Source organism: Coptis chinensis, chromosome 5, assembly GCF_015680905.1.
Source record: "Coptis chinensis isolate HL-2020 chromosome 5, ASM1568090v1, whole genome shotgun sequence".
Taxonomy (NCBI): domain Eukaryota; kingdom Viridiplantae; phylum Streptophyta; class Magnoliopsida; order Ranunculales; family Ranunculaceae; genus Coptis; species Coptis chinensis.
In genome coordinates this window covers 10,411,157-10,435,115 of record NC_141460.1, presented here as the reverse complement: position 1 = coordinate 10,435,115, position 23,959 = coordinate 10,411,157, and the positions used below count along the sequence as shown (strand labels likewise).

At 37.5% G+C, this 23,959-nt stretch overlaps 2 protein-coding genes and 1 long non-coding RNA gene across 3 annotated transcripts; all 3 read right to left on the bottom strand.

Moving 5' to 3' along the window:
• Positions 1-741: 741 nt before the first annotated feature.
• On the bottom strand, positions 742-15,682 carry LOC147496627 (uncharacterized). The gene is made up of 4 exons (XR_015194836.1): positions 15,552-15,682; positions 3,250-3,347; positions 2,515-2,570; positions 742-1,211 (listed from the first exon to the last, which is right to left on the bottom strand). It is a non-coding gene; the product is annotated as an uncharacterized LOC147496627 (long non-coding RNA).
• On the bottom strand, positions 13,315-15,553 carry LOC147496628 (pentatricopeptide repeat-containing protein At1g07590, mitochondrial-like). The gene is given in 2 exon segments (XM_086559577.1): positions 13,315-15,195; positions 15,197-15,553. Coding segments are annotated over 2 exon segments (1,248 nt in total). The 5' UTR covers positions 15,422-15,553; the 3' UTR covers positions 13,315-14,172.
• Positions 15,683-17,653: 1,971 nt separating the features above from the next.
• On the bottom strand, positions 17,654-22,536 carry LOC147496626 (histone acetyltransferase of the MYST family 1-like). Its single transcript, XM_086559576.1, has 9 exons — positions 22,088-22,536; positions 21,398-21,486; positions 20,722-20,781; positions 20,410-20,619; positions 20,189-20,257; positions 19,498-19,659; positions 18,885-18,978; positions 18,496-18,638; positions 17,654-18,043 (listed from the first exon to the last, which is right to left on the bottom strand). Exons 1-9 carry the CDS (start codon positions 22,461-22,463, stop codon positions 17,840-17,842), a joined length of 1,407 nt encoding a protein of 468 aa, XP_086415702.1. The 5' UTR covers positions 22,464-22,536; the 3' UTR covers positions 17,654-17,839.
• Between the last annotated feature and the right edge of the window lie 1,423 nt (positions 22,537-23,959).

Here is a 23,959-nt window from a genome sequence, read left to right as displayed (position 1 = left end):
AAATTTGACTTCTCGGGCAATTTCGTGCACATCAAATGCTTCCGCCTCTGCAATGTCAGTGAGAATCAAGATGTTATGCGTATTGATGATAGTATAACCCGCTTTAGTATACATGTTGAATGGGGCTGCATCAATCATCTGCCGATTAATGCGTATTTTTTTTGTTGATGTACTCATTTGAGATACTAGTTCCTCACATTTTTTGAGAAGATGCCACCCAATACCCTTCCTGAAAAGATCCAAATAGGAATTGGTCGGATCACATATAGATGATCCAACATAAAACAGTAGGAGGTTTTGAAGTCAGGACTACACTCCTCTACCAGCTATTAGCATCAATCTTCATTATCTTAATAAAGTCAACTAAGGGTGTAGGTCAATTTGTTATGTGCATGAATCTGAAACAAATTCCAAAACGAAAAAATTGAATGATATATGTAGTATAGCCTAGGCATGACTTTATTATATCATTCTCTAATTCAGTTCTCAAATAAAGGAAAAGAGGCAACCATGAGTATAAGACCATACCAGAAGATCAACGACACGACTTAGGTGTTAGATTAGGGACCAAGAGACACTTGAATAGGAAAGAGCGAGGGGCATATACTTAAATTCTAGCAGAGATAGTTGAAAAAGGAATTGATCAATATCAATTCTAGCCGTAGGTTTATATAAGTAATGCACACGAAAGCACGCGTTGTAACCGCCCACAAACACACAGGTAATATTTAATCACCTAAGGATCTCAAGGTTCAAAAACTTCATGAAATTTGGAGTTATACATTAAGTAACATTCAACATTTCAAAAGTTTTGATATGGTATCAGTATGGGGGTATACATGCGTTACAAAAAATTAGTACTCATACATACAAGAAAATGATATATATCAAAGGTCATAACTCAAACAATAAGAACAAAGAACGAATACATAAATTCTACACCACATAAATTCTAAATTTCTTGAAACCTTGTGATCAATATAGTCCTCTAATAAGAGAAATGATGTGTGTACACATGTAATTTTGTGCAACTATAATACATTAGAAGCAATTACTATCACTAACCACATTCTGCCAATTACCCCATAAACCGTTCATCCCAATTTGCTGACTATAGACTAATACAAAACTTTTAAATGCAACAAAGAGATATTATACGAAATACCTTAAGCTTAGGCACAGGTCCAATGAGATCATTAGAAGATAAATCCCTGAAATGTGAAATGCAATACAACAACACCCATTAGACAAAACCATGACATATATGGCTTAGCAACATGCCCATGTTGAAAAAAAGTACCATCGCGAAGGTCAAATGCAAGTGTTACAGTTTATGAATAATACACAGTGAGTCATTCCATGAATACTTGGGCAGCAGATTTGTTATTCAAAACCTCTACTTGCATTGCTTCATGAACAAAAATCTATATTTCATAAGAAGAGGCCATGTATCTTCAAAATCTATCTAAGCAGGCTTATGAACATAAAACATCTAGATCAGTGGACTAGACTGCAGAAAAAAAATTAAAGAATTAACATGACATATAAGTGCAATGGTTAACATGGCAGTTGCAAAGAAAGCAAACTAAGACTAAGACCTATAAAGTTTTCTTTCCTTTTTGTTGGTAAAGAAACAAATACAAGAAATATGATTAATTCAATGACACGAGAGAACAAGCTCTAGCTATAATCATTTCAAGCAAATTGTATAGCATACATTAGATAAATAAGTTAAGGATCATAAAAGATGGGTGCTAACAAAAGTACACATCATTGATCTAACATTGCCATTGTTAGTACACTAATAATTGTATGAGACCACAAATCTGAACAGAGTGACTCCAAGTAATGCCTCATAATTCTGTAGTTCACACGGTTATAGCATCAAACAATGATGGCTTATAAGCCATAGCAGATTACATAACTATGTGTCTACGACTCTATGCCCATATCTAAAGGTAAGGTAGATAATGTTTGCTGCCTATTTCAGGAGGTAGAATCATTTTATCATTGTTTCCGCGTCAAGTCTGCAACCATGTTAATTAGAGATTAACAAGAAAAATCTATTGGGAATACACACTAAAGCTAACAACAAAATTTTAAAATCCACCGTTTTCATACATTTTTCCCTCAAACCAAGAGATTGAAACAAGATCTGCGAAGGGTGAAAAAATAGTAAAAATTAAAACTTTTGAATAACGACATAATTTTTATGTAACAATTTAAAATATTTAGAGAATATTAAGAGATAACTAACACACTTGTGTTCAAATTCCCGTTAGCAAAATTAATTGATTAATCAGAAATGTTGAAATGTACCATTGACAAAACCCTACCTCGTTCTAAAACAAAAATTTGAAATCCAATTAAACCCAACACCAATAATGACAACAACTAAAGAAAAGAATTGAAATATCTTTACTAATAACTAAAAAACCAAAGAGGAAGAAGCCAAAGTAAAAAATCTAAATTTTCCAAACCCTAAAAAGAGAAGAAGAAGACAAAAAAACTTACCTTCAATTCTTTTTAGATCAGGTAGTCTAGGTTTGAGGTATCCACATCTCGGGCCTCTGAAAGTGAGAAAGTGAGAGAGATGAGTACGACATCCTTTGGTTTTGGACTGTCTTTTATTTTTCTGATTTGTTTTTTCTAACGATATCAATGTGTTAGCTCACCGTGACAAATTAATTTTGATAATTATCCAAAATTAAGTAACGGAAAATTTTGCATAGTTACGCTTTCTAAACGTTAATAAGTGTGTCACGGTCAAAAAATGTTACTAAATGAAAACGGAGTGCGTTACTAAATCACCCTTTTGGTGTAGTGCACACTACATATATAAACAAATCACGAAAAATATTGACTCTCTTTATTTCTATATCTCTTTCATTTTCTTTGTAAAAAGAAAACAACTAGTGGAAAATAGTTTTGAAAATAATACTTCTTAAACACTACCCATAAACCACGATCCGAGAATCACCTAGACTCACCTAAGTCTAAGCTAACCAAATGCTCTGATACCAAATCATTACTACACCCAATTTCGGTGAATTGGGAAAACATTATTTGTTCCCGACTCTTCGATCTCAGAGGTGTGACGACTTCGGCTCCCAAAAACTCATAAACAGTTTAAATATGCGGATAAATAAAAACCAATAAAAATTTTAACTTAAACAAAAGTCATCTTCATTACAAAAATTAACAAATGAAAATACAAATAACTTTGTCTCAACTGAAAAACTATATCACCTCAAAGGAAAACAAAGCCTATCCTGAAATGCGACGCTAACGCAAACCACGAGCAGCAACCAATCTTCTTCAACACTAAACCTGTCAAGACTTATCAACTGTGTTCATTTAATGAACACACCCGATAAGCAAACATGCAAATCGGGTCAGCATTATAAAAATGCTGGTGTGAGTAGCTCTAAAATACAACATATAATTATATATATATATCCACAATCCATACGGCAGTTAGTTCCTCCATCGAGGCGCCTTAACTTTTAACGACTAATACAACATCCTTAGGTATACTAATTAAGGCAGGTAGTTCCTTCACTGAGGCGCCTTAACTTCCAACAACTAATACAACATACCATACGATAATAAAAGGCATTTAGTTCCTCCACGAGGTTTTAGGTTCTAACTAAACTACTAACCCACCAAACATATACCATCATCTATCTAGAGATATATCATTTACCAGCATATTACCATAAGTATATTAGTTTAGACTTTCTTTGTGTGTCCCTAAAATCACGTCGTATCTATGTCTTGCCAACGCCGAACATGTACATCCACATGCCTCCCCTTACATAATGAACCACTCCGTGCGTAACCAATTCCCGGCGGGATGCCGCGACACCGTAAATCCTCACACACGGAAGCCATTATGTAAGTAATGCCACTATTCGGCATAAAATATCAGCGGGCTCTCGTTCTATTTTGCGAACGGAATAATCAAGCCACTATTCGGCTACGCCAGAAGGGCCATTCAAATTTTATCAAACGCCGGAAGGGGCCAATCACATTACTTACGCCCGAAGGCCATTGGATTAAGCAAACGCCGGAAGGGCCAATCAAATTATTTACGCCCGAAGGCCATTCAGATTCAGCGAAATGCCGGATGGCCAATCACATGAGTTGTGGTAGCTAGGTTCTAGAATTTTCGTTACGTAATTTATTCAAGTGTCATACATTAATGACTCATAATCATTCCACTATATCACGATGCGGTCAATTACCTTATTGCACTAAGCCACAGTATTTAGAAATATCTCAATTATATCTCATAACCAATTTCATTCTTTCACGTGCCAATATATTATTGCACTAAGCCACAATCCCGTGGAAAAATATTCACAAATACTATACTACCTCATAGTAGCATCTCACATATATAATAATGGAGCGTTTATATAAATCTATGTCTCTAAAACTATTGCATTCAATATATATATCCCACATATTGCATAGTGTCACAATATTCACGTCAAATCTTAATTAGATAAATGACAACCAAATTTACACAAGTTTTCACAGCATTTTAGCATTTGATTCGTCCATAGAATTTACAACATAAAATGTAGCACAATTAAACAGTCCACAGTCCATAGTCCACAATCAAAGCCCAATATATATATGTTTTACACACTACTCACGTCAAATCTTAATTAGATAATGACAAACAACGTTATATAATGTTCGACAACATTTTATTATTACAATAGTCCATAAAATCAAATATGAGAAAAAACTGGAAAAAGTCAACAGTCAAAGGTCAATGGTCAATTGTCAAAAGTCAATGGTCAAATGTCAAAGTCAAAGGTCAAAGGTCAAAGTCAACACGTCATGGTCAAAGTCAAAGTCAACACGTCATCGGTTAAAGTCAAACTATCGTTTATATGTTCAACAGGTGTGTGGTCATAGCCATAGTTCATGGCTAAGGTCAAGGTGCATGGCACATGGGCTCATGACCAAGGTCATGGTTCAGACCCAACTGGCCAAGCCCAAACCTTAGAATCCGGAAGTCTAAAAGTTGAAAAACCTAAATAGATCTATTTCAAGTCCTATGGACTGACCCCAAGCAATATTAGAACTGGCCCAAAAACTTTAGACTGAACTGGCCCAAAACATAATTTGGATTCGGCCCAAAAACTTTAAATTGAACTGGTCCACAAATTACAAAACAAATAGAAAAGGGCCCAAACAAAACACTCTAAACTAGCTAAGGCCTAACCACTAAAAATTAGAACTGGCCCCATCTAAAAATAGAACCGGCCCAACTTAAAAGATTTGGATCGGCCCAAACTCATCTAAGGCCCAAGGCCCAGTTCGGCCAACAGTTCTTCTCCCTCACCAAATTCTCTCCTCCACCACCAAAACCGGCCACCACAAAATTCCAATCGACCACCCAATTTAACCAAGCGGTTTTACTCCCCGTAACAATCCCTACAACTTTAACAAACACACATTCCTCAAATCATTCAATCCTAACTTCATCAAATCTAGATCTAAAAAAACCTTACCGCCACCATTAATGGCTTCCACCACCTTTCAACAGCCCCCATCCACATTCCAACATACAAACATACCTCAATAACCCACAACATCAACCAAAAACAGTTCAAACACGAAAATAAATACAAATCTCAAAACCTTCAGTAAAACAATAATGGCAGTAACGCCATTAACGATGTCTTCAGAGCTTGTACAGCCCAATCACCGACACCCACCAATACAACATCATAAAATAAGGGCAGTACGATCCATGGGGCATGCGCTCGCGCCTCCATTACCAAAGCTCCAGAGTTTGAACCGTCCAACAGTTCAATACAAAACAGAAAATACATTTTCTTTATCTTGGCTCGAGACGCCATTGATGCCTCCAAGCTTCGACAGCCCGACGTCAACAACTAGATACAAAGCCAAAACAACAAGGGTTCAAACAACCAAAAGACAGGACGATCAATAATAACCGAAAAATGAATCGAAAACATGAGCAGAAATCTTTAACAGTAAAGTTTATACGTGAAATAGAAAACTAATCTACTCACATGACGTAACCGCTCGACGAATCCTCCAAGTCCGAGTCGTCGCGCTCCAACGCTCGAGCAAACAAGCTTCTAGCTTTGCCTCCATTTTTAATATTTTTTATTCTTCCAGAACCCTATTCTCTAGAACAATGTGTTTATATACTTGGGTCTGAAACCCAAGCCCAACACAGACTCGGGCCCAGAAACCAGGCCCACATATCCAAATCCAATCCAGCCAATTTTTAAATAAATTAATTAATTAATAAAGTAATAAATACGTATTTTAAATACGGGTGTGACAACTGTCTTAATATCTAGCTGCTCAACCTCTAGGTTCATACTTGCGGTCATACCCAATACCAGCCGAATAGAAGTTTTCACTACAGGAGAGAAAATCTCATCAAAGTCAATACCTTTTCTTTGACCGAATCCCTTCACAGCAAGGCGAGCTTTGTGCCTTGGGTGTGGATTGTTCTCCTCATGCTTGGCCTTGTAGATCCACTTATTTTTGAGAATTTTTCGTCCTTGCAGTTTCTCAACTAACTCATAAGTGTGATTCTTATGCAAAAAATCTATCTCATCATGCATGGCCTTCAACCACTTCTCTTTGTCTGTACCTTCAAGTGCCATTTGATAGTACATAGGTTCTCCACCATCAGATAGTAAAACATACGTATGTGGTGGATACTTGGTTGAAACTAGTCTCTCTCTGTCTGACCTCCTTGCCCTATCTGCTGGTGCCTCAGGAGGATGCACTTCTACTTGCTCAGGTGGTGGTTCATACACTTCATCTGCATCTTCTATACCAATAGGTTCTATCCCATCATGAGCTTCAAACTCATGGTTCTCTGCATTCTCAATGCCTTCTGCACGTTCCACAGTAGGAACTTCTAGTTCTGAATCAACAAGATCATTAGTGAAAGCCTGTAGCTTCTTACCTTCCTCAAAGTCTGCTTTGGTTTGGTCTTCCAAGAACACAACATCTCGACTTCGGATTACCTTCTTGTTAATCGGATCAGAGAGTTTGTAACCGAACTTTTCATCTCCATAACACAGAAAAATGCACTGCTTGGCTTTGTCATCAAGCTTGGATCTCTCATCCTTCAGAATATGCACAAATGCCCTGCAACCAAATACCCTAAAGTATCCATAATCAACATTTAAATCGACCATACTCTCGGATAATCACTCCGAGAGGCTTTGACGGCAATTGGTTGATCACATGCACGGCTGTACGCATTGCTTCTACCCAGTAGGTTCTAGGTAGCTTAAAGTGAGATAACATACATCTCATTCTCTCTACAATGGTACGGTTCATTCTCTCTGCTATTCTATTCTGTTGCAGTGTCTTGGGAACGGTCTGCTCATGGCGAATCCCATAACTCTAGCAATACTCTTCAAACGGCCCAATGTACTCACCCCCATTATCTGAGCGAATACACTTTAACAACTTCCTTGTCTCTCTTTCCACCATACTATGAGATTTCTCAAACACGCCAAGTACTTCATCATTGATTTTCAGACTATATGCCCATACCTATCTTAACGCATCATCAATGAAGGTCACGAAGTATAAAGCTCCCCCGTGGGACTTCACTTTTATAGGACCACATAAGTCTGTGTGCACTAGTTCAAGGACATTGTCCTTTCTGTGAGATGGGAATATTTGGAAAGACACCCTGTGTTGCTTTCCTACCAAACAGTGAGTACATGTATTTAAATGTGTACCTTTAATGTCTGGCAATGTATTTTGCTTAGCAAGAACTTTCATCCCTCTTATGCCCATATGACACAGTATCTTGTGCCACAGTTCGGAGAAAGCTTCTTCTTCTGCCGCATTCACTTCTGCTTTACACAAACTAGCTTGTGTTTTGTAAAGAGAGCAAGTTTTCTTCCTCGGTCGCTACAATGGAACCTTTCGGTTTCCATACCCCGTTACCAAACGAGTTTACAAAGTCATCATCATCTAACTTCCCAGCCGAAATTAGGCTTAGCCGTATGTCAGGGACATGTCTTACATCCTTGAGTGTCAAGGTGTAGCCAACATTGGTTTCTACATAAACATCTTCAATGCCTATAATCTTCGAGACACCACTGTTATCCATCTTCACTTCACTATATTCACCACAGTTGTAGGTAGTGAAGAATTCCCTGTGCGGTGTGACGTGATAGGATGCTCTTGTATCTATCACCCACTCTGTATCCTGACATGAGGTACTAAGACAGCACACACCACAATCTGACACAATTCCCACTATGTCGTCGACTAGTGCGGTAGTATCTCTGCCTGTGTTTTCGTTCCTCTGTACTATGTCTTCATGTACATAGTTATTCTTCTCATCCCTCTTCAGTGTTCTGCACTTATACCTGGAGTGACCTTTGGTGGCACAATAGTAACATTGCCTCTCTGTCTTAAGAGTTCTAGCTTCACTCCTATATTTACTTCTGTCATCACCTCTAGAACGAGATGATTTTCTGTTTCTACCTCTTTCCCGTTTCTCTATGACAAGAATCTGAGTGAGAGGAGTTGCCTTTTGAACTCCTTTTAGTCTCCTCATTCAATAAAGACACGGTAGCCATCTCCATGGTAACGATTCCATCCTTGGCTGCTCCGGGTAGAGAGACTGCTAATGTCTCCCAACTTTCGGGTAGAGAGCCTAATAGAAACAAAGCCTCAACTTGATCTCCCAAATTAATCTTCATCAAATGCATTTGATTGATGGTATTATGTATTTCGTTAAGATGCTCAAACATTTAAGAACCTTCTTGGTACTTCGTATTGGCAAACTTCTTATCGACCAGCACTTTGTTTCTGCCCGACTTCCTCTCATAGAGGTCTTCAAGTTTCTTCCACAAGCCAAAAGATGTAATATCTTAGGATACATGGTGAAAGACACTGTCATCAATCAACTGTCGAATGTACCGAATTGCTTTTTTGTCAAGCTTGCTCCACTCAGCTGCAGTAACCGTTTCCGGTCTTTCTCTTCCATTCTCAATGGGTTGTGCCAAGTCCTTGCAAAAAAGCAAGTCTTTCATCTTTATTTTTATTTTTTTTAAACAAATTAATGGGTTAGGCTGACCCTTGGACCTGCATTAGAATCTCAAATATACTCGTCCATTGACATCATTTTCAACAATCTGTGTTAAAGTGCGATCAAGTGGAGGGCTATTACAAAAATATTCCTCATCTAGTGAAGAACTTAGGCTGGCTAAATAGTCAGCGCTTCTATTCACCTCTCTGTAAACATGACAGAACTTTACCTCATCCAAAAGTGCAACTGATACCTTTGTAGCTTCTACAATGTTGGTGTAGTAACATGGTGCTCCTTCTTGTCCTTAAAGAATCTGTATTGCTTTTTTTGAGTCAGAAACACACCTGAATCTTTTTGAGTTGTTTTTGCAAGCAGATCGAGAGACCAACTTCAATTCCCTTCAGTTCTTGGTATAGAACTGATTTCCTATGCCCTCCTCCTGTAAAGGTAAAAAGTCTTCCATCTTGGCTTGCCAAATGGTGTAGTTCTTCCTATTCAGACTTGTCATGTAAGTGTTCACGGAATTGTCTATCTCTACAAATTATTTAAACTCAAATCTTCTCTCAGGAGTTTTGTCAAACACCTTCCGACCAAAATTTGGATAACACTCTAGGCTAATCTAACCTAGCTCTGATACCACTTGTTGGGGTTAATACTCATACCAATCGATTCCCCACTACACAAATAACTTGTATTTGAACAATATCAACTCCAATCAACAATCTAAATATTCCCTACAACCAAACTAACATGCCCAACTCGCTAAACAACTATTAACAACAGATAATAATGTAAAGCAGTAAAAGCAAACCACAATACAAAGATATACCGTGGTTTGGCCAATGGTGCCTACTTCCACAAGAGCTAGTCCTTTTATAAAGTGGGAAGGAAGATTACAATCACTCCTTGCAATCTCTCATCTTACTAGATCACTCCTCTCTCTTTACAGGATTGTTTATCTGTAAATGTTATCTCTCAATCCTGATAGCTTTCAAGATTGGGTTTTCTCTGACTTTTGTGTTGTTTCTCGTGTGTTTGGTTTTGCCAAAAAACCCAAACATATAGTGCCAAACTTGCGGTTCCGCAAAAATAGAATCCTGGCAAAATAGGCATGGGCGCAGGGAGCACTTGGACTTGTGCTGTAACGGGTGCGGGGCGCGCTTTTGCCTTGGACAATGTCCAGGCGCTTGAGCGCGTGACACGCTCTTGCCTTAGACGATGTCCAGCCACTTTAGCGCGGGGCGCGCTCTTGCTTTTCTACACAAGCTGAACTGATTTCTCTCCTCTCCTCATGTGAGGGATAACTCCAACACTCATAATGGAATACTATTAAATAATACACAAGTACATATCACCCCTTTCATTTACAAAAAAAACAAGGGAAGAAGAAGCACGTAGATTACAACGTCTTCCTACTCTTTATGTTCGGCATGAGCCCGTTTCACTTTCTCCATCTTATGTTTCAAAAGTTATTAGGGAGTATGGTACTGTCGCAAATGTACGTTTTGTGATGGACGATGATCATGGCCTGCGTACTGGTGCTGTTTATGTTACTTATGAGACATGATGATGAATTGATGATGCTGCTAAGCTTGAAAAACTGAACGGATGTCGTGGTGAACATGAGTCCTGGTATGTGCAGTTTAAGAGCGAGTCGGAGAAGAAAGATGAGCTGGACTACAAGTTTGAAGGAAGAAAGAGGCTCCACAACTCGGAGATTCCCCAGATGCCACTGAAGAAGAAAGATGTTAATACTGTGGTTGGTTTCCCTGTTGGCTGCTTTGGAATCCCACTAGCTGCTTCTGGATCTGAAGCCTTGTAAATTTAAGAAAGCGGTTGATGCTGTGGTTGGTTTCCCAGTTAGCTGCTTTGGGATTCCACTAGCCGCACTATGGATAGTTTGTTTAGGGATGTTATATTTTATATGACTTCATCAAGTTATGATGTTTTACAAAACTGTCAACTCTTTCTACATATGAAACTTTATGTTTTCATTTCAGATATTAATTTAGTACAAGTGCAGATCTTATATGATAAATGTGATAAGCATGTAGGTGTTTGATCAAAATGTTGTCAGTTGAAATTAGGGTCTTTTGGACATGACTCCCCATAGTCACATAAAACTATGGAGAGATTACTGTTTTGGTTCTTTAATTTGGGGGCTCAAGTCCTTCCCTGCTGTTACTTTCCGTTTTTTTTTCTTATTTTTGTTCAAAAAAAAAACCACATTTGCTTTTGTGGTCTCCCGTTGTTAGACTTTTGAGCTTCAGAACCACATTCTTAGGAGTTGTGGCCCAGTACTTTTGGATGAGATTCTTGATGTTGCTAGCAGTGCATTGAGTCTCTGTTTACCCGATTTTGACCTCAGTTCTATGGCTGTGAGTGCTACAAAAAGTTTTGGCGGAAGCATTCTATGGTAAAATTGTTGCTGGTCTTGAGAAGGAGTTTGTGTTATCTGCTCGTCAGAAAGCAGTCATTGGATACTTACAGTCAGAACATGCAAATGATTTCCTACTTGCTATTCCGATAGAGGGACTTGGACAGCGTATGTCGCCGGTAGAGTATCGTTCTATTCTCCGGTATCGTCTCATGATTCTTTTGTACTCTGATTGTGGTATATGCCCTGTTTGCAAAAAGAGCAGACTAGATGTTTTTGGGGACTATACAGCACATTGTAGATATTTCCCAGGTTTTAAATACCGACATGATCATGTCAGAGATATTTTATGTGATGCATTTTGGAGGGCTGGGGTATAGGTGAAGAAGGAGGCTCCTGTAAATTTTCTCACTGATCCGAATGAGGGGAGCAGATCAACACTTCGGCCTGTGGATGTATTGATCTACAGTTGGTCTGAGAGGAGGCATGCGTGTGTTGATGTAACTGGAGCCTCTCCATTGATAGGGCTTGGGAATGGAGTCTTTGAGGTGGGAGAAGCAGCTAATTGAGCAGCGGCAGGGAAAATTGAGAAACACGAGGAAGCTTGTAGAGCTAACCAGCATTGTTTCATTCCTTTCAGTTTTAACACTTTTGGTTTCTTGGCACAACAGTCTGTTGAGCTCCTTAAGAGATTGCAGAAAGTTATGGACTGCAACGTAATGACAGTTGGTTCTAACGAGTTTGTTTTTAAGAATATAGGAGGATAACGCGGAGAAAAGTAGTACAATTTGTATTACTCCCAGAATTAGAAACGAATTTCTTACTTGATGCCCAAGATATTTTGTGTATAAATGGAAACTAGGTACCACTACAAACTCAATTAACTCATTATACGTAGTGCCGGCTCGGTTCTCTCTATCTGTTATTGTTGAAGAAAGTTATCTGCTGAAGTATAGAAGGAAAGTTTCTAGGAAGAAGCTGTTTAAGGCTACAAGTGATCAAGACTGAAGAAGAACAGCTTGCGTCCCAAAGGATGAAGAAAGGAGAGAAAGACAAGAAAGATTTTTTATTTGTAGAGAAAAATGGTATTTGTTCTTCAGGGACAGAGGTTCGAGGCTCGTAATCTTGTGGCATTGCCGCTTGGAGAAGACTTCTCTCTTCAACTCGAGAAGATGAATGCAAAATATTATGAGTACTCGGCGAAGATCAACAGTGGCAAAAGTGAAGGACGTCAATCACATTGCAGAGGGGCTCCCACTGGTTTCCCCAAAAGACCACGAACAAAGTATGATTATACTAAAAAAGCTTATATGGTTGCAACTCTCTAGGATATAGATGAATGACGTAATTGTCGTAGTTTCCAGCTAACCTAACACGATGCTTAATTGTAATAATGATTATCGCTATATATTGATTTTTCTGTATACAATTTTTTTCTGTTATTGTTTTTAATTAAAGCTATTGTTTAAGGCTACAGATGATGCAAACTGCAAAGTGTTCACGATAAGCAAAAGCGTTCAGTTTGTATAAGAGTGAAGATAACTCGGACACTGTTTATGTTTTCCAGATCCTTAAATATGCAATGATGTATTCTTGCACTATATAGGTTTTTTCCCAGTAGGTAAATATAATGCATATTTCAAAACTGGAAATTTGAAAAATCAAGTTCATGGTTGTGCGTGCATGTTATCATCTTAATGCACAAAGACGACGATGTTGTGAACACAGTTTAGCTATGCTGATCAGAACATTTTGCTAAACGGTAGACCTTTCCATTGAAAACAGTTTACGGTTCTAAGAAATATGCATCTACTTTTGATCAATTTAACCTATTTAGAATGCTCAACTCTAAGCGATCATCGAAAAGGAAAAAAGAAAACTTCTCAATGCCATTTTATTGTAAAAATGCCAGAAAGCCCCAACTATTGTCAGGTGAAATATTTACAGCTTTACAATGCAATGACACTGAAGAACCATAAGCAATCATAATCAGAAATTGACAATTTCCAGTGGATAAATCCTCCCGAGGCTCCAATACAATACCAGCGAAGTCACAATCCCAGCTTTTAGGGTTCCTCTCTTGACAGTACATGTTGATGGCGTAAGAAGCGTTTCCACGAACATTCAGGTGGTTACTAGCTAGAAGAATTATAATCCAGTGAGGTGCAATCAGAGACGATTTACGGTCAATGTTTTTTTGGATAAATCACTCAGGTCATCTGCATATTGATTCAGATTAGACCACATGTTGTGCACCAATTAGACCTTCTTACCTTGATTATCAGACAGATCTAATTCATATTTTGGCTTCCCATTGAACAAAAAAATATGCCAATGCCTCTCAAAAGCTCCAGGTTCAAAGGTTGCACTTCTATCCATAAGACTCGAGAGGTACAACACCGTACACGTCAGTCTTCTCCCTTCTTAGAGTGTTCCATTGCCACTGCCGACATGTTGAATCAGTCTCTGCTTGATTCAGTAACAGTTTGCCACCCAACTTCCTGTCCCGTTTCTGTGAACTCCAAAGGAGTGTGTCAAAATTGGCATCAAATACATTGGTGTAGAGGGCACCCATCACCATCCCTGGCAGACTTGTTTATAGACTGAGAAAGGGATATAAGTAAACTCTGGAAGGCACATCATTCTCACTGAGATATCCAATGATTGTGCTAATCTAGTTGGAGAATCCATTATGAAATACCTTCGTTTTCACCTTGCAAAAAAGTCAAGTCCGAAACTGCTCTGCAAGTTTCATGAGACTGTAAGTCTCAGCATCTGGCCTAGCTCCTCCTAGAATCATTTTCCTCAGGAGTTCTGGATCAGAAATTTTGGCTTTGACATGAGCTTTTATTAAGGTATTATACACAAAGGTATACCTGCTGTACCTTGCCTCCTTCAACTCAGTAAATAGTCTCTTCACATTCTCCACATCACCCCTATCCGCAAACAATTCAACTACTAAGAGAGTGGTTTCTAACCATGGTGTAGATCTCTTAACGGTGCTGGTAATTGTCTTATCCATTCCCACCTCCAATGTCTTCAAGGCTTCTTCCACCAATCCCGCTTTCAAGCAACCTAATGTGAGATGACGATAAGTTATCGCATTAGGTCTGCAACCATTTGTTTCCATTTCCTTGAATACCTTGGAAGCTTTATCAATAAGTCCACGCCTGCAATACACAGATATAATTGAATTGAAATGCTCAGTCGAATTTAACTGTTTTGTTGACTTCATTTCCAACCAGAGCTCTTCCACTCGATCTAACCGGCCTAGTCTCCCAAATGCTTCAATAGCAAGTACAAAGCTCTTGTACCTGACATGTGGGAGTTTCTGTATAACCCCCAATGTCCTTTCCAGCTCATCCTCCTTCCCCAAATAACCATATAGTATAAGAAGAACATCTAATGTCGACCAATTGTTTCCCGTTTTGGACTTCTCTATCTCTTCAACATACGCTTCAGCAACAGAATACAATCGTGCCACAAAATGCACAGTGGCCAATATACAGTAAGTTATCTCATTAGGCTCGACATTTGCTCGTTTCATCTCACCAAACACCTTAGTCAAACTTTCAATATTATTTCCATCAGCTTCTATCTTCAATAAAATGTTGTGGGTCGAAACATGCGGTGCCACTTTATCAGCCTTCATCTGTGCAAGAATTCTGGGTATGGCTTTCTTACGGTCAGGAGAAGAATGAAGTGTTATCAAACGATTGAAAACCAAATGAGAAATGGGATAGCCATGGCTCTCTCATTTTCCTCATGTATGCCAAAGACAGCCTGATTCTACCCTGATCTAAGCAAGCAATGACAAGGTTATTATAAAGCAAGTCGTTCTGGAATTCAACAGGAATGCGAGAGAAAAGGCTCTCGCCGTATGATACACCATGAAACTTGAACATAAACTCAAGAAGGTAAGAGTAGTCTAGTTCTTTTGGCTTGAATGGTCTCTCCCTTATCACCCATTCCATAACTTGTTAAAAGTCATATATAAATTCATCAACACGTAAAACATAACTACTCATCTAAGCATATAAACAAACAAACAAACAAACAAACTGTGTGCAAGAAAGTTGATAACAAAAATGAGGGTTGGTTCACCTCGAGTGCGCATTTATTGAGTTTGAGCTTCCTCAAACGATTAATAGCATGGAAGATGTCGCATCCAACTCTGGAAAGCAGAAATCACTCCTTCTCCTTTACCGAGCTTCTCGACTCTGAAGAAGAAGTTGGTGTGCACAAATAAGGGAAAGATTGTGAAGATGAAATGGTGAGTGTTTGAGTAAATGAGTTAAACAGAAACAGGGACTTAACCTCTGGCCTATGTACAAACAGACATATTACCGCAGTGTAAATGCGGTTGTTGAATAGGACAGCAAATAATGAAGATTATGGAAATGTAACTCTGAAATGCATCATATAAGACTACGACATAGTTACTATATAGCTAGACCACAACTAAAATTGCATTATCTAGATTGTTCAGATATGGTTTGTCCAACTAAAATAAGTACCCTTCTTTGGCTTGCCAATTTCAGTTAACAGAAACACAAATCAGTCTTAAAGAGTTGAATATAGATAAGAAAACAAAGTAGCAACCGTTTTTCCAGAAAGACATACAGGTACCCAAAAAACCATCAGCAAGTAAAACATGACAAAATAAATCTAGTTCAGAACTCAGAAGAAAAAACAAAAAATACTCACTTCATAATTGATCAAAAAGCAAAATAAACAGTTAGCAAAATAAAATGTCAAATCATGCAACACAACAAACACAGCTCAAGAAAGATTCAAGCAGAATCAGAGAAGCGAAATAACAAAAAGGATCAAGAACTGTGCCACTCAACTTGATATTGACAGCACCATTGTAGGTATACTGAGTAACATTCTCCTCAACCCAGTAAGCAGCAACACCATTATTATCTCCACTCATTTCTGCCAACCTCATATTCGGTATTGCTAACATGACTTCAATTCCAGTCCCAGCTAATGCAGTCAAGATCTTGCTGTCAGCTTCAAACAGCTTAACCTTGTTAAACCCATTCTCTTTCAACATTTCAACAACCATTTCTGGTGTAAGTCTGTGAGTTGCCATTGTTCCCCACTTTACACCTACACTCTCGACACTGTAGACCATGGACAGGAACACAAAAAACAGAACCAACAGAGCTCTAGTGTATCTTCTTGCTTGTCACAACATTGCTTTAAAATTTGATATTCTTTCTTTCATTACTCCAATCAAGAAGGAAAAAGAGAGAGGGGGAGGGAATTGGTTTCTTGTTTTGTTACACTACTTATACACACAAATTGTTTCTCTCATTCTGTCTCTGTCAAGGAAAAGGTCTTTTGGAGTTTATTGGACAAAAGAAAGAATGGAAAGCACACATGAAAGATTTGTTCCCTAATTCAGTTATTCAGTTAAACTCGAGTCTGCTAGCGTTGCCCTACCTAACAAGCTAGGCTAGACTGCTACTAAAATGCTACACCGTTAGTGATTGTAGCTGTAGTAGCAGTGTAGCATATTTACAAAATCAGCTCCTGTTTTGAAATAAGAAAGCTAGAAAAGACTAAAGCGGTGTTCTTCATCTGAAGATGCACCAGACCTTCCTAGCTGCTTCTTTATGAGGAAAAGTACGAGCTTTTAGCAAAGCAAAGGCAAAGGCAGAGGCTGAGTGATCCAAAATTTCAAACACGTAGATTCAAGTTGGAAAGTTGGCATTTTAGAGGATTCCATTCAGTCCTTTCAAAGGTGATTCAAGTTTCCATTCACTTTAAATCAAAGATACTATTTCAAGGACATTTGGATCAGGATAAGCTCCTTGATACTGATTTTACAGCAACTATCAATCTCATGCCATCAGGGCCTAAAAAGGAAGATGCATACCCAATGCCTGGGAAAATAAATTAGAGCTTCATAATATTGTATTCATCTGGTGCCAGAGCTAAAGCATATATGAATACTTCTAACGTTTTGGACCGGATAACTATACTTCCACGTAGTCATGTCAACATTAGCAACAGCACGCATTAGATACCATCATGTCTGACTCCTTGTTAATAATTATAATTATTGAAAATAACTACCAACTTCTCGGGCAAGCTTTGCAATATGCACCATTAGTAATAAGTTGGGAAATTCATCGTTACACCATAATTAGCCACATTTGATGAACAATCTAAAATTAACAATATGAGGAGAGATAAATTCAGAAGGGTATACTTTTGGAATTTCAGCTGAAGAAGCTTTAACATGTGATAATAACATAAGGTTTGATTGTACAAAATACCTGGGAACTAATTGCCTAGTGATACATAAATAGCTATACATTACATGCTTTACATAAGATGTCAGATAAGTTTGACCCAACCCTGGGTTGAATCTGATGTTGTCACCCTTGTTCTTTGTATGGAGTCCAAATTAATTTGCTGACATCAACCTCAAGACCACCACGGCCAGCAGCTTTCAAATGACGATCAAGGACTTTGGGGTCTGCACAGATAGCATGCTGCCCTTTTCTATACTGGATTAGCTCTAAGCTCTGTAAGGTAGTCAAGATATCCTCAGCTTTTATGGCCGTCATATCACTAAGCTCCTGCATATGGAAAAAAAAAAGGTATAGTAGCTTTAGGGAAATGATCATCTATTCAGTATCAAACTATATGTAATTTGCATAATATATTTCTGTACAGAACGTGTTGTTCCAATTGACACATCGGATTGCCAAGAGTCAGAGTATACATTCTTTTCCCTTCCCGGATATCATGTTGCATTTTAGTTTTCTCATTGTTTTGTATCACGAGAGAAGATAGACACATTTATCCTAGAAACACTTGCAAGCTATACGTACTACTGAGCTTTCAAATAAAATGCTGCAGATCAACCAAAAACCAATGTGGAAAAAGGAAAAAGGTGGTACTTAAAGAACTCTACTTCAAAAACCAAAAAATATATATACTAAAAGCTAGTGTGCAGATGGCACACACGTACACAAAAGGGAATACAGAAACACGGTTATTAGATGCTGGTGGAGAGGGCAAGAGTTACCTTGATGGAGATATTACTCTTGTGTTTTTTCAAGATATCAAGGAGAACCCTAGTCCAGTATCCTCTGTAGCTCAACAGTCCAAGGTCAGAAAGTGGTCTTTCAGGTGTCCCCACTTTGCCTTCCTTTTTGGAAAGCTCATAAGCTGTTTCAAAACAAAATAGCATCAGCCACAACTTCAATAGATAATACATAAAGATGCGTGAAATAAAAAATCAATTCTGATGAAATTATGATGGCAAAAAAAATATTTGTACCAAATCACATATTAAGCAACAGTAGAAACTTTGTCATTCATATTACTGTTATCATATGGGATTACTCAATTTGTACTATATTATGTATCATACATAACAAGAAAGAAGGTGAAAGGCCATGACATATAACTTACAAAATGCAATTAGAAACTTTCCGTAGCCTTTCCTTTGATAAGGAGGAAGTGTTAGAATGCAAGCCAAATTGTAAGCCTCCTCTGAATGTTTTTCCTGCACATCAGAAGTGTTGAGAGATGATATTAAAAGCTTAATGAGAAGCAAAAGTAGTAAATATGGGGGCAATGTTAAACTAATGTACACCACACCAAGTATAAATTCATCCAACCAAGTCGAAAGGACTTTGAGATAGATATTGAGGGCTGTGAGCCTGTGAGGTATCTATTTATCTAAGATCGTATTGACTATTGATGTAGGTCTTATCCCTTGTTGTTTCTGTTTATCATCACCATATATTGAAGCACCATTCCAAAACAAAAACAGCTATAACATTTAGAAATAATTTTATTAAAAAAAAAAAATTAAATGTCAGATCATCTAAAATATATAGTTGAATGCAATGCTGTTCTAGATGCTTGTTCAACCTATTCTTCATCAAATTATGTACTGAGATTATATAAGCAGTAAGCACCAGGGAAAATAAGAATATTATAAAAAAGAACATACAAAAGGGCATGTTGTATATTTTTTCATTTATTTAACAGGCAGCAATCTCAAAACACGATATATTACCTTGGAAAAGTATCCAACCATGTGGCATCCTCGCTCATCACATTCACATAGAACATAAAAGAGAAACAGATCGACATCATAATAAAGAGTCTTGTGATCAAGAAACAATTTTGCCAAATAGCAAAGATTCTGACCATACACCTTGTTCTTCTTGCCATCAACCTGCTTGAAAATGTTTTTAAGTTTTAGAGATACACACACCCAAGCATTGGCATAATATTGTTTCAAGTAATTATACTCCTAGTTCAAAATAATGAATCCCACCAAACTTGAAGGGCTAGTATAAAAAATTTAATTTTCGGTAGTTGCCAGAATACAAGTATCAAAATATCTGGTATGTCTCATAACGAATTCTGAACCAATTTCATGAATATTTCTTCTATTATAATAATTGAAAAGGTACATATATATGATGTAAATGTGAAAGGTTGACCATGAAATGAGATCAATATTCAAGATGTGAAGGGGTCGGGGTGGGGGTGGGGGAGTGGGGAACCAGTACATCGATAGTGGCAAGTTCTTAGGGAAATGTGATATTTATAGTATCAATGTATATAATTTGGTTAAACAGTGAAGAAACGGCAGCAGAAATAGTTGGTTGAAAATGTCTCTCAGAGCCTTAACATCTTTATGATGAAGATGTCTCTCAGATAAAACCAGAAAAATGTAAGAAAATGTTGTAGAAACTTGCCTCAAACATTGAGAGTGTGCCACTTCGATATATCTCATCACCTGGGGGGTGCTTCAGATCGCATTTCCTCTACATAAAAAAAATAAAGGCATAGAATGCATTAGCCAAGAGAGGATATTCAAATTTTAAACTTGAAAATTACAACAACCAAAGTCAGCTAATTAAAATTACAAAAATCAATTTGTTCTGTGCAACAAGCAAATAGTTGAGGTGTAGCTCACCATATGCCTCTGAAGCTGTTCTTTGCGCTTCATGAAATTGAGACAAAATTCACAGAAGTACAACTTCAGAGAGTCATTGTATTCTGGCGGGAAAGGGGAGAAATACCATGTCTCTATCTCATATCTTCCAAGTTCTATAGTCGCAATGTTTTTCACTTTCGTGAACTCTTCATGTTCTCTCAAGCTAGCAGCATCAAGCTCTTCATGGCCCTGAATAGAAAGAAAAGTCAATAGGTTAACAAAAAGGGATGGCCTAAATGAGCCGAAAATGTGCAAACACCAATGAGGAAATAAACATGAACGTTTACATACCTCTACATGTGACTCGTCAATCTTACGTTTCTGGTGGCGTGTCATTTTCAAACTTGTTGCCTGAAAATACCATTTATAAGAAATTTCTTCCAAATACATATGCATAGGATAGTGGGGAAATAACACCAAAAATTTGGAATGGTGACAGAGAGGGAAGAGGAAGACAGAGTTGCAGATGCAAATAGAATACTGAGAAAGGACGCAAGATACATAGTACTAGAGGTAAGTGGTCCCAGAAACATGAGTTAATTTCTCTCTCCACTGTCCCATGCACAGAGCAGAAGTAGTACTAATAAATCCCCTAAATATTACCTTTACTTCCACACATTACGTAAATCCTACTGCAATGAAATATTCTAGGTTACATGGACACGCCATATTTTGAAAAAAATCTGTGTCGGATACGTATCCACGTGTCCGTGTCCGTATCCGTGTTGGACACACACGGACACATATTGTATTTAATTTACCTCGAATTTCTGATTTACCATCTAATTTAATAAATTTATAATTATTAAAAAATTAATTAATTATTCCTATCCGTGTCCCGTGTCGATCTTCAACTGCTCGCCGTATCCGTGTCGGACACCGACACGCGTGCCCGTGTCAATGTAACCTAGGAAATATTACTTCCAAAACCGAAAAATTGCATTGAGAAGGCGACATAGTAAGATACCTTGTCCTCCACCTTTTCATCAACATCAGCCTCTACTGAATCTAGATCAAGTTGTTCAAGCTTTACCCACTCATCAAGTCTCCTATTGACTGCGGAAAGAACAAAATTCAGGGGAGTCATAGAGATAGAGATATGCAACTGTTGATAACGGATGCCACACCAGAAACTACTAACAATGCTAGCTAATACAGCAGATCTAACAATGGAAAGCAACACAACCATTAACCCAAAGTATATACTAATAGATAGGTAGAAGAAAAAACATAACGTTTATCAGAAGCGGAAAAAAAATGTATGCTCTACATGTGAATCACTAGAAGTCCTATTCAAATGTCCTAAACAGTAGTTGTATACGCCAATTCTATCTGTTCGAAAACCAAAATTAGTTGAAGATTGGATTTTTTCATATTACAAGGATTCACTCCATGAACCAAGCTGCCCAAATTTAGTAAGGAACAGAAAGCTCATTGAAAAAAAGCCCTTCTGCACTAGATTACAATTTTCTTCATTTTAAAACTAGTTATATGGCTTGCACAAACTAAATTTAACCCTTAAACCCTAACTACTCAAAAACGATACAACTTACAGCTTACAAAACCTAAAAAACAAAGTCAAAGTTTCAACTTTTAAGCAAAATTAGGATAATAGTTTCCAAAACCCTAACCCTAAAAACTGAAAAATTGAACTTACATTCAGTATAATGAACGTAATACTCAAATTCACTAGGGCCACCACAATGCATTCTCCTCCTTTCAATAACTTTAACCGGATGATACTTCCCATCCCTCCATCGACACAATACACGTGTCCCCACTTCCAATGGATACCCACCAACCCCACCGTTACTACTCCCATTACTACCTTTCCTCTTTCTCGATAAGTCAGATTCTGAAGTCATTATCATTTCCATTCGGTTTGAAGAAACCACTACTGGTGTCTGCTGATGGTGCTCGTTAAATCCATCGAGATGGTGGTGGTTGTGACCGTTTGAAAGTGTTGTGGTTGAATTATTGTTGCTGTTTTCTACCGTTGTTGTTGTTGGTTGTGGTGTGTCCATTGAACCCATCCTCTGTTTTTTTCTCCCACTTCTTCTCCTTCTTCCTCCTCGAATGAAGAAAAAATCAATTTGTTCACTATGGGCTTGGGCTTTCTAATGGGCCCATTATTATTATTAATAATTTCAATGGATAACAAGTCTTTCGGAAACCACCTCAAATCTCATCTCTCTTTTTCTTTTTAAATTATTTAGCCATTTCTCCTTTATGAGTTTGAAATATTTACCTAATACCCCCAAACTATTACACATATCTACGTTTCTCACCAATTGAAATTGAAATCAAGCACCAATTTCTCTATATTACACATAAAGCATCTGATCGAGGTAAATTTTTTTTTGTTGAAGGGCTTGTTTTAGTTTGTTTTTCTATTTCTGAACAAAACTTTATTTGCTTTGCTATTGTTAACAAAACCTTATATTAGAGTTTATCTACTGGATTCACTTCTGTCGACGTTTCTTTACAGGTAATGTTAAAAAATTTAATTACATGATTTATATATCTGAGTATTTCTTTTCTTTATATTAGATTTTTTTGTGAGTGCATCATTTAAATTTTTTTGTGTGTGTTAAATCTAACTACTCTATATATCTCAGTACTTCTTTTGTGTGTGTTCAATCTAACTACTCTCTATATATCCGAGTACTTCTTTTGTGTGTGTTCAATCTAACTACTCTATATATCCGAGTACTTCTTTTGTGTGTGTGTTCAATCTAACTACTCTATATTAAGTGTCCCTTACAATTATAATTCTGCCTTTTTTTTTATCTTTATTATAAGAAATCCCTTATGGCCAAGGAGAAGAATAAACAAGTTCGTAAATCAAGGCTAAGATGCAATCCTCCACAAAGAGAGTTGGTTATAAATGATTCGCGTGCTACCAAAATTTCAAATATTCGAAGAGTTTAGTCTATGCACAGAGAAGAAACCGTGAATAGGCAAAGAAACATCACTATTGATGTTGATTTTCAGAACATCAACAACAATTCAACAAATTTTGATTTGTCAGATTTTGATTTCATTGACAGCATTCCACTTCGCAAAAGTACTCGTGATATTTGTAAGTAGTAAATTAAACACGTTGAATATTTTGATTAATAACTTATATCCTTTTTTCTTATATTTTTTTCTTTATATAAAACTATGGACTTTGGTGAACCCAACAAAGTTTGTTCTTTCTATGGAGCTATACTCTAGAATGAAGAAAAGAACAACAAGAAACAAAAGGGACAACTTCCTACATTCTCCATTTGTTGTCAAGTGGGAAAGATACAACTTCCACTATTGAAGAATCCTCCACAATTCTTAAAGGATCTCCTTGAATCAGGGGGACCAAGAAGCACTTGATGTTAACACTTTTTAGTTGCTTATGAAATTAAATTTTCAAAACCTACTACGTGCTAAAACTCAAGTTTTCCTTACTCACGTGTTTTTGTCGGTATGTTTAGAGTAAGAGTTTCGTTCCAACCTTAAGACAAGAATGATATCACAACTGAAATCTAGCACC